A 12,118-nucleotide genomic window follows, 5' to 3' on the forward strand; every position below is an offset into this window, starting at 1 on the left:
TTGCTTTTGGACAACATGCAAATGGTTCTGTATATCTGTCAGCTGCTTTTGACAATTCTTGTTGCTTTTGTCCTGCTGTGCAAAATAACTTGTCCTGGTTCTCAGCTGAAATGTCACAACCACCAAACCAATCAGTCTTTTTCTCAGGTTGGAAGTCTGTACTATCAAAATGAGTGAACGTGTTCTCAGAATTGTATGTCTGTACAGTTTTCTACAAATTGTGAGTACATGTTTGCTAAGAAATATGTCCAGAATTGACAAATTGCTCTCAGGTGAGTCTTCACCTTCGTTAACAAAGAGAAACATGTGCAACTCTAGACTAACCAATGATCAAAGAGTTCTGTGAAATAGCTCAGAGGTGCAACTCATGAAGAATAACTAAGAATACTGAATGCATGGAAAACCTAAGGTGTGTTACATATACTGTAACAGTATTCTTAGTTATTTACTGTATGAATCAAAATCCTGTGATCCTTATACTTCTATAATTTACAATATATTTTCTCATGTAGGACTGCAAGACAACCTCGCAGGGGTGGCAGAGGGCCCCTTTTTACACCTCAGCAGGAGGAAGCAATTTGCAACATGGTTATGTCTAACAATGCCATAAGACTAAGGGAGATACAAAGTGCTATTGTTGAAGACAACAGTATCTTTGAAAATATACAATCTGTGAGCATTTCAACTATAGACAGGGTCTTGAAAAGACATCTAATCACCATGAAGCAGCAGTACAATGTACCCTTTGAAAGAAATGCTGACAGAGTGAAAGAGCTACGACTCCAGTTTGTACAGATATGTTGTATACCCACTATACTGTAAGAGTAACTTCTACACATTTGATATTGGTGGAACTTCATAGATCTTTACATTTGATGTAGCTGTAAACAATTAAGACAAATACAGTAATTTATGCACACTGTGTTTTTTCTGGTAATGGAAATGGAATCAAGAGAAACACCTCACAACTTCATATACTTGGATGAGGCTGGCTTCAACCTGGCCAAAGGCAGAAGGCGTGGTAGAAATCTAATCGGCCAGAGAGCTACTGTTGATGTCCCAGGCCAACGTGGAGGAAACATCACTATGTGTGCTGCTATTTCAGACCAAGGTGTGCTAGCTCATATTCCTATTTTGGGACCGTACAACACACAGCATCTCCTTACATTCTTAGACAATCTCTATAGAAATGTCATTCCTGAAGATGAGAGGGACCTCAATCGAGATGATCTACCAAAGTATGTAGTAATTTGTGACAATGTCAGTTTCCATCACTCTGACAACATCAGGCAGTGGTTTGTCCACCACTGCAGGATGCTGATTGAATTCCTTCCACCCTACTCCCCGTTCCTAAACCCAATTGAAGAGTTTTTCTCGGCTTGGAGGTGGAAGGTTTATGATCATCGGCCACATACGCGGATGACACTGCTGGCTGCCATGGATGCAGCATGTGAGGACATCTCAGCAGATGCATGCAGAGGCTGGATTAGGCCCTCAAGAAGATTCTTTCCACCATGCATTGCAAGGGAAAATATATGTTGTGATGTGGATGCGAATCTGTGGCCCAACATGACCGACATGACGCATAGGAAAACTGCCATATAATTTCACCTTTACCTTCTGTACATGTATAGTTTTTCCCACTTTGTCTTTTTCAGGTTTTCATTTGTTGGTAAATAGCCTATGTGTAGTTTTTTTTGTTTTCTGTATGTAAGTACCACTATTGACAGTACAGTAAAAATGTGAATACAGTGTGATCTTTTGTTTAGATTCTTCCATATACTGTTACGTAGGTCGATGTTGATTGGTTAACTGAGGTTAGATGGAATCAATCAGAAAAATTATCTATTCATACCATGTAAATTACTGTAACACCTGGTTGATGCACAATGGTTTGCAAAAGTAACTTCTTTTTTTACCGGAGGGACACTGTAAATTATGACACACACCAGTAAGGTAATTTAGTAGTTTCTAGTCATCAAAACCTGACTTGAGTATAATTTAAATAACTAAAACTGAGTATGATGTTCTACTGACAACATGACTAATAATTTTGCCTGTCACATTCACATTGTTGAAAAAATGACATGGGATTCTGCTGCCTCTGACACAATGATTGATGAAAAAACAGGCTTTTGCACGATAGACAAAGCATTTTGAGCAGGTGACGCTTATTTTCCGGTTATCCACTATGTTGTGCAGTTTGTACGTGTTGTTTTGAGAAATGCACTTGGAAATCTGCAAACTTCAATTCTGATCTGAGAAATGACTGAAAGCAGTTGAGAAAAACTGTAATGCCACTACTTTGTGGGACAGGATTTTATACAACACAGTGCAAATGTTTTGGGCAGCAGTGAAGAAATGCTGTAAAGTAAGAATGCTTTCAAAAATATATATTTTAATTGTTTATTATTGTCAATATACAAAATGCAAATTGAGCAAACAGAACAATCTAAATCATATCAATACTTGGTGTGACAACCCTTTGGCTTTCAGTTCTTACTTTTGCACACTTTGACTACTTGCACAAAGTCAAGAATTTTGTAGGATCTGAGTCAGGTGTATGATTAACTAATTATATCAAGCAGGTGCTAGATCATCAATTTCATATGTAGATTGAAACAGAAGAAACAGCTATGAAACAGAAACAGCTGTGTAGGAGGCTTAATACTAGTTGAGGAACAACCAAACTGCTATTAAGGTGAGCTTGTGGAAGACAGTTTCATATCATACACCATGGCAAGGCTGAGCACAGCAACTACACATAGGGTTGTTATACTGCATCAGTAAGGTCTTTTCAAGGCAAAGATTTCAAAGCAGACTGGTGTTTTAAGATGTGCTTTTCAGGTTATCTTAATGAAGCACAAAGAAACAAGCAATGATGAGGACCTAAGTAGCAGTGGTTGGCCAAGGAAACTTAATGCAGAAGATACATATTATGCTTATTTCCCTTGAACATCAGAAGCTGTCCAGCGGTGACATCAGCAACGAACTAGCGGAAACCAGTGGGTACACCCACTTACTGTTCGGAGAAATTTGACCAGAAATGATCTTAATGGAAGAAATGCAGCCAAAAATGACAAACCTCTGACTTGGAAACAAAGTTAAGTGACTCAACTATGCACAAAAACAGGAAATGGGGATGCACAAAAATGGCAGCAGGTACTATGGACGGATGAGTCAAAATGTTTAAATATTTGGCTGTAGCAGGGCTTGCTGAAGGGAAATTATAATAAATAAATGTCTGCAAGCAACTGTAAAGCATAATAGAAGTTCCTTGCAAGCCTGGGGCTGCATTTCTGCAAATTGAGTTGGAGTTGGAGATTTGGTCAGGATTAATGGTGAGAAATATGAGCAAATACTTAATGCATCATGCAATACCATCAGGAAGGGGTCTGATTGGCCCAAGATTTATTCTGCAGCAGAACAACGCAAAACATACAACATCAATGCCTTTAAGAACTATCTTTAGCGAACAACAAGGAGTCCAGGAAGGAATGGTTTGGCCCCCACAGAGCCCTGATCTCAACATCATCATGTTGTTTGGAATTACAGGAAGAGGCAAAAGGACGTGAGGCAACGTACATCCACAAAAGGTCTGTGGTTAGCTCTCCAAGATGTTTAGACCTCCCTGCCAAGTTCCTTAAAAAACTATGTGCAAGTGTACCTTGAAAATTTTATTTCTCTTCTGTTCATTTAATTTTCATTTTGTTAATTGATAAAAATGAAACTATAAACACTTCTATTTTTAAAAGCATTCTTCCTTTACAGTTTTTTCCCCACACCTGGTTAAATTCTTTTGACAGTACTGTACATACACACATACAGTACATACATAAATACAAGTGACTGATTATATGAACATTACTGACTCTGCAGCGTTTCCTTAATGGAACTTATATATAAGTTATATATGTTATATATAAGTATAAGTTTTACTGCTAAAAAATAAGTTTAAGCATCAATGGCACAGTGAGTACTAAAAACAGTTTTTCTCTCATACTATGTGAATAAATTCAGTAGAGCTGGAAATCTGACAGGAACCTAAGCCAGGAAAGTAGAGAATACCAAACTTTGTGACAATTAACACTAGTCTTGTACATGATTAGATTGGAGCTTAAGGGAATATGTAAGTGTAGAGCTGCTAATCAGAAGAAAAAATACAAATCATGTACACTTGGCAGATTCTAATGATGCACAGCCACTAAGACTTAAAAAAAAAAATGACAGTAACACTGCTATATAAAAATTATCGCACTGGAGTAGTGTCTTCTTCTACTTTATCTTCTTTAGCTGCTCCCATTAGGGGTCGCACAGCGGATCATCCGTCTCCATACCCCCTTTCCTCTACATCTGCCTCTTTTAACCCAACTACCTGCATGTCTTCCCTCACCACATCCATAAACCTCCTCCTTGGTCTTCCTCTTTTCCTCCTTCCTGGTGGCTCCATTCTTAGCATTCTCCTACCAATATACCCCATGTCCAAACCAACTCAATCTTGCCTACCTCACCTTGTCTCCAAAACGTCCTACAGGCGCTGTCCCTCTCATAAACTAATTTCTAATCCTGTTCATCCTCGTCACTCCCAACGAAAACCTTAACATCTTCAACTCTGCTACCTCCAGCTCCACCTCCTGTCTTTCATTCAATGTCACTGTCTCTAAACCATACAACATCGCAGGTCTCACCACAGTCCTATTAACTTTCCCTTTCACTCCTGCAGATACTCTTCTATCACGAATCCCTCCAGACACTCTTCTCCACACTGCCTGCACTCTTTTCTTCACTTCTCTAAAACACTCTCCATTACTTTGCACTGTTGACCCCAGGTACCTGAACTCCTCCACCTTCTCCACCTCTTCTCCCTGCAACTGCACCACTTCACTGCCGTCCCTCTCATTCACACACATGTACTTTGTCTTACTCCTACTGACTTTCATTCCCCTTCTCTCCAGCGCATACCTCCACCTCTCCAGGCTCTTCTCAACCTGTTTTTTTAAATCTCCAAAAGTGTCAGATGCAAAGCATTTCCACACCATCACACCCCCTCCGCAATTCTTCACAGCTTCAACACACATTCAGACACTGTGCTTATTATTATTCATTTATAATTATAAATTTCTCATCAGACCAAAGAACAGTTTTCCACTGTTCTAATGTCAGAAGTAATGGTTTATTTGCTGCAATTCTACCTTGAAGGCCTAAGTCACACAGTCCCCTCGAAACAACAGATGTTGAAATACACCAATCAGGCATAACATTATGACATTATATACAATGAAGTAAATAACACTGATTATCTCTTCATCATGGCACCTGTTAGTAGATGGGATATGATAGGCAGCAAATTAATATTTTGTACTAAAAGTACCGTGACAGTGTCATGGGCGGCCAAGGCTCATTGATGCACGTGGGAAACAAAGGCTGGTCTGTGTGGTCCGAGCCAACAGACAAGCTACTGTAGCTCAAACTGCTAAAGAAGTTAATGTTGTAAATCAGGGGTGGCAAACCCGCGGCTCGCGAGCCGCATGCGGCTCTTTGGCTGGTTTTATGCGGCTCTTACGTTCATATCGATTTTTGTGTTTGATTTTTAATGTGCGTGTTTGCTTTGCTTAAGTTCTATACGGTATTTTTAAGACTTAAATGAGCTTGCCCCTACTGGGAAACTTTGCGGTATATCAGACCTTGGCATGAGGCCAATCATAAATTACAGGGATGCACCAAGAATTTTCGGAAATACCTAAATCACCGAAACAACACGGCAGAAACACAATTGTAATGACGCAATAAAAAAGCGCAGCCAGCACACGGTTATCTGGATAAGAGCAACATGTCTGCGGTGTGCGGATAGCGATTTGCAAAACATGCAATGCTGAAATTTCAAGAGGGGGGTGTATCTGCAAAGAGTTTCTCCAAGTCGGGTTTAATTTATCACCTGAAATCCAAACATCCCGATTGCCATTCCAAATATGAGAAGAACGCGGCGCAGAAAAGTAAATCAATCCGAGCATGCGCACTCCGTCTGTAGCGGACGTTTTTGAAAAGGCAAGAAAGTTTTCCAGTGATGGTGCCGAGGCAAAAGGCATAACACAAAAAATTATGGATTTCATTGCGATTTGAATTGAATTTTCATTTCGGTGCATCCCTAAAATATTATCGTTGGTGTGGCCCTCTGACACAATTCAGGTTTCTCATGTGGCCCCTTGTAAAAATTAATTGCCCACCCCTGCGGTATATTCATCTCACGCACATGCGCATTTGACGAAAATACCGTTTTGAACTCATCGAAGTGAACACGCACATAAAAAAAAAACCACAAACAAAGTCTGTGTTTTCTACCCTGAAACACGTGAAATCAAAGCATCTGTTCTGACTAACACCCATGTGAAAGAATTGCTTCGAGTGGCAACAACAGAATACAAGGCAGATTTGAAGGGGATTGTTCAAGGCAAGGAATGCCAAAAGTCCCACTAAGTAACATGCATAGTAAAAGAAAAACGCTATTGTAAATTATTATATTTTTTTTTGTGGACTTGGTTAAACAGAGTTTGTGTGTGTGAGACAGTGCACACAATGTTCATTGTTGAAAATGACTGTCCTGTAGTCTTAGTACTGTAGGAGTCAATTTCTGTCATTATGTTGGTGTATGACATTTACAATAAATCTGGCTGAGCAGAGGTGTGTGTGTGTGTGTGTGTAAGAGGAAGGGATGGGTGATGTTCATGTGTGCCCATGTGTATGATGTGGCTCTTTGTGGTAACACAGTAAAAAATGTGGCTCTCGATCTCTGACTGGTTGGCCACCCTTGCTGTAAATATTTGATGGGACAGGACTGCTTTGGCAGCAAAAAGGGGACCAACAAAATATTAGGCAGGTATGCCTGATCTGTGGCCATAAAGTTATGCCTGTTGGGTGTGTGTCTGCCACTTGAACCCCCAAAAAGCTTTTATGAAATCTGCAGTTTCTGAGGCTGGTTATTCTAATAAAATGATCCTCTGCAGCTGAGGTAGCTTTTAGTCTTTGCTTTCTAAGAGGTTCTTCATGATAGCCTGTTTTATCATAGTGTTTAATGGTTTTGGGGAATGGAATTGGTTATACATTTAAAGTTCTTGAGATTTTTTGGATTGACTTTTTTGCAGTTCTTAAAGTAATAATGAACTATCTTTTATTTTCACTTAACAAAGAGTGCTTCTTCATGCTAGTGCATCTTACACTGTATAGATTTGTACAGGTACTGAATATATCAGCTTATACTAATCTATTACCTGCATTCTTGAAGTAAACAAATGACTTGATGCACCTACTAAAAAGCAACAACTAAAATAAATTCAGGTGACAATCAATTGTAAATTACTATAAATGGAAAATTATTGATCATAAACTGATTATTGTTTATTACATTAGCAAAATATGTTCATGTTAGTCCCAACCGAGATTTTAAACAAATTTTGTAACATTCTTTGATCAGAGTGAAATACATAATAGAAGATTCATTGTTTTGTTGAATATTTAAACATTGTCTTATAAATCAAAATCATAATCTTTCAGAACATAAATCATATTTTGTCTTGCTGTAGATGATTCATTGTTAGTTAGTCTCGAAGTCAGCTATATCAAATCTAATCTGTCTTTCTGTCCCTTGATACGTCTGCTTGATACTTACTGATTTATAACGAGGAACCTGTGTTCCTTATGTGTTCATGCTGTTTATATTACTTTAGCAGTTACTTTGGCAGCTATTTTCCAAAACAGCATACTAAATGACTTCAACAAACCTTTAGCGGTCATTTAGTTCGACACACAAATGATGCACGTGTTCCTGTACAGATTGGCATTGCCTTTTGCTGCACAGCATGTACAATCCAACAGCAGCAGAGTTTAAACTGCAGCTTTCCAATCATAACAGTGAGACTGACCATAAGCCAAAATAAATTCCTCAAGCGTTATGCAAGCATGACTCATGACAGCAAAAAGTGCTTTCATATGCCTAATTTAGGGGCATATCGCTAATGATGCTGTGCTCACCCATCAAAGAGGTGCCTCCTGGTGGAGTCTATGGCACTGTCTATGCTGCGGATGGCCTCCTCAATAGACTTAGTTACAAACGGATCTCCTTCTCTGCTTACCTGTGGAACTGAGGAAGAAAAGGAGAAACATTATAAACCAAACAAAATGTGCTGTGAAGATGGAGGGTTGTTTAAATCATGCCACTTGTCATGAAAATGCAATGTTTGGACACCTGCAAACAACCACTATTAGGCAAGCTAGACACTTGTGAAGATGTCCCTGCTTCTTTTTAGGGAAAAACTTGTTGAATTGTGATAATTGTGTTTCTTGCTTTAAAAATGACATTCATTCTCACTGTATGAGATACCTGTCTGTGATGCATTGCTCTGTTATACTGCATATACTCTAGAATATTGATGGTTTCTTTGATGGTGTTAAGGGGTGGATTGACTAAGGTAGGACTACAAGCCAAGGTGTGAAATGCACAGCCTGCCACTGGGTTCCACCGAACTAATAAAATATAATGGATAGAAAAACGGAAGAAAGTGTCCAGTCCATAAAAATAAATAAAGACACATGTGGCTTGTTTCATACCTTGAACAGTTAGCACCATGCGAGCATACGATTGTCCGATTGAGTTACGAGCCACACACTCGTAGAGCCCCCCATCAGCAGGACCCACATCATTCACCACCAGATAACCATCGGGGTTGATGTGGAACTTCCCACTCTCTGTCACCTGAACACCGTCCTGTACATCATAGAGAGAAAGAGCACCAGATGAAAGGGAAGCCGTTTGGTTAAAAAAAATATGCAAGTGCCACAGTAGAAAGGCTCAGGGCTCACCTTGTTCCAGGTAATAACAGGTGTGGGCTCTCCATGAGCGCTGCAGGGAATCTGAACATCACTACCAGACTCCACAGTCATGTCCCTTGGAGTATTTGTGAATTCAGGTGTTACTAAAGATTAAATAACACGCGATAATGATTAGTTGGTAAAGCAACCAATGTAAATCATGTGCAACAAATAAAGATTTAATAACTGTAAAAATAAACTCATTATCATGCTGTGAGTTTTCAATTTTGGCGTAATATGTGTATTTGAGTTTAAATATGAGTTTTTGTGATATGATAATAGATTAAATAATCCTTTTGGACCTTTGAAGACAGAAGCTCATTGGCTTCTTAAACAATTAGTAAAAAAAAAAATGATAGTTGTCAATTCATCACCCTTTTGAAGTCTTCCTTTCTTGGCTAATGCAATACAACAAAAACAAAGCACAAAAGCCTGTGGGCTTCCTTTTTTCTTAACGGCTTATCCTACTACTTCCAACCTACATAGTGGAAAACCCAAGGGGGTGGAAGATATACTTAGACTCACATGTTCATGAAGGCGGGCATTATGCAGCCGCACTTTGATGCTAGTGTTAACAACCGTTACTACACAGAAAACATCTTGTCATGTGGGAATTACAAAGCTATGTGCTTTCCTGGGCTGTCCCATAAGCCTGTAATTTCACCTAAAAGCTGGTTTAAGACTCACACAGAGCTCCTGCCACTTGTCTGTCATTGAGATTTTACGGGGGCATTGTTGCGGTAATTGCCGCCCCCTTTTGTATGTAAATGACAAATGATCTCGAGAGGCCAACTCCCATCCTTCCTTGTTTAGTCTTAGAATTGAAAACCCTGGAATCTTTGGCTACTTACAAAGAGTTAAAATGTTTTTATGAATTTACAAAATATATTGCTGACTTAATTGTTGTTTATAAATATTTGCATGGAAACTGGGATTTTATCAAATGCCGCTATGAAAAAGTTACTTAATGCTTGTAGTCTCCACCAGAAACACATCACATAGCTTCAATGAAATCCCCATGACAAAGGCGGGCATTTTTCTGAGATTGTAGTCTTGATACACTTCTAGTCTCAACCAGATATCCTGTGGGAAAAAAGACTTGAATAGTCCATCTCCCACTTGAATCTGTATTTTAAAACTCAGTCATTTATCTATATATCTTACATTGCTAACAAGTTTGTAAGACTATAAATGTGTTCAGCCAATCATACATACAAGGTCAATTGGATCATACAGAATCTGGTCTGTTTCTATCGTATTGGATATATAGCAGGAGAATCATTATCTATGCAGTTTATCACAGCAAAATAAACCTGTATACCATTGAACCATATAAATAACTGTACATTACAAAAGAGAACAACAGGCCTGGTAGAGAAGAATCAACGTTTGGAATTGTATCAAAAGCCATTGTTATCTTTAATCCACAAGGGAAATATAAAGGCAAGTAGAAGTGTAGAAGTAAACAAGCAGAATTCCACTTAAAGGAACAGTCTAGCCTACTAGTCTTTACCATATACAATAACTTTAGCATCTTCAACATCTGTACTGAGGAGAGAAAAACACACTTACAGCAATAGACTCAGGACAGTTTTTGAATTCAAAAAGCTATTAAAATACATAACTATATATTAAATACATACATAAACAAGTGTTTATAAATCTGCAATATTTATAAACCACAAGGAACAGCTACAATTTAAAATCAAACATTGGTTACACAAAACTGAAAAGATTTCCTCAAAAAAATGTTAATTAATCATGATATATGATTTATTTATGTAATAAACAGATAACTCCCTTCATAACGGTATGAAAGGTTGTATCTATAAAACAGTATTCTAGTCAAAACTCTTCCTCTATTTAATTCTTTATAATAAAGCAATCACACAGGACCTACTTTGACCAAGACCCCCCACACCCCTACTGTGCCAAATGTGCAAAATTAAGTGATAAAGGATGATCACTGGAATATCACTAAATGTACTGTTCACTGTCTCTTTGGAGTTTCACGTTCTACCCACAGCAGTGGATTTTCTCCAACATTTTATATCCACTATCAAGCTAAACTGAAGAAAGCTTTTGCTGAAGATAAAAGAATATCTAAATAAATGTTACTGACAGTACACAGGACAGTTTTTGAATTCAGAAAAGCTTTTAAAATACATAACTCTATAACAAGTGTTTATAAAACTGCAATATTTATAAACCACAAGGAACAGCTACAATTTAAAATCAAATATTGGTTACACAAAACTGAAAAGATTTCCACGAAAAAATGCAAATTAATCATGATATATGGTCTACAGAAATATGTGTAACAGTAGTGCTTGATTAAACAAAAATTGTGTTTTTTTTTTAACTGAGAAATCACAAATCTGTCTGTAATTCTTCATTACACCAATTTTTATAAGATGCAGTAAACATATTTAATATTTATATTAATTTTTGTGAATTACCAAATTACATGAACATCGCTACTTAACCTATATACATTTTTAACAATAATAAAAAATTTTCACAGTAGAAATATTAACTGGTTTAAAAATTAGTCATGGAAAAAATTCTGGTCCTCAGCTAATAAATTTAAATGCTATTGTGATCGAAAATTAGTCTTACTGAAAGTGGTCTCTGCTCAATGCGCCACTGGCAAGTTTAGATTCAGTGAATGTAGTCATGACACACTAACTTCCATATATTAAATTAGTTCATGAATTTCTCTCTGGGATAAATAAATCAGTCTTTCTGTCTTATATTTTCACTAGGGCTGGCAATCGATTAAAATATGTAATCGTGATTAATCCCAACTTAATAGCACATTTCTATCTGTTCTAAATGTACCTTAAATAAATACTTTTCCAGTTTTTTTAATACTCTAATCAACATAGGCATGGACAAATATGGATGATTTATGCAAATGTATGTTTATTAGGAAAACGATACTTAACATAGAAAATTAAGACAAAATATATCTAAATAAAGAAAGGAAGTAGTAAATAAATGTGTGTTGTGTTGGTTTTATTTTCGACTCTTTAATATTTATTTATGTATTTTTTAAATAAAAATGGTTACAGAAATGCACACTGCATTAATCGTGCACTAATAAAATGAGTGCCGTTAAAATGATTTTGCGGTAAAGCGTTGTGAACGTGTTCAATTTGACTGCCCTAATTTTCCGAGTGCCTGATTTGTTTAAATGTCACTCAATGTCACATGCTGTCTCTCCCGCTTTACTTTTGTAGACTCATACTAATGT

At 37.5% G+C, this 12,118-nt stretch overlaps 1 protein-coding gene across 2 annotated transcripts in view; it reads right to left on the minus strand.

Moving 5' to 3' along the window:
- Nucleotides 1-12,118, minus strand: part of LOC124389856 (peroxidasin) — a 56,237-nt gene that overhangs the window by 11,686 nt on the left and 32,433 nt on the right. For both annotated transcript variants that reach the window (XR_006926646.1, XM_046855396.1), the window contains exons 13-15: nt 8,854-8,966; nt 8,602-8,758; nt 8,026-8,134 (exon numbers count right to left, since the gene is read on the minus strand). Coding sequence is in view for 1 of the 2 variants with exons in the window: in XM_046855396.1 (XP_046711352.1) it covers nt 8,026-8,134; nt 8,602-8,758; nt 8,854-8,966 (379 nt within the window). In the remaining variant the exon portion in view is untranslated. The remainder of the gene's footprint in view (nt 1-8,025; nt 8,135-8,601; nt 8,759-8,853; nt 8,967-12,118) is intronic.

This window comes from Silurus meridionalis, chromosome 8, assembly GCF_014805685.1.
Source record: "Silurus meridionalis isolate SWU-2019-XX chromosome 8, ASM1480568v1, whole genome shotgun sequence".
Lineage (NCBI taxonomy): Eukaryota > Metazoa > Chordata > Actinopteri > Siluriformes > Siluridae > Silurus > Silurus meridionalis.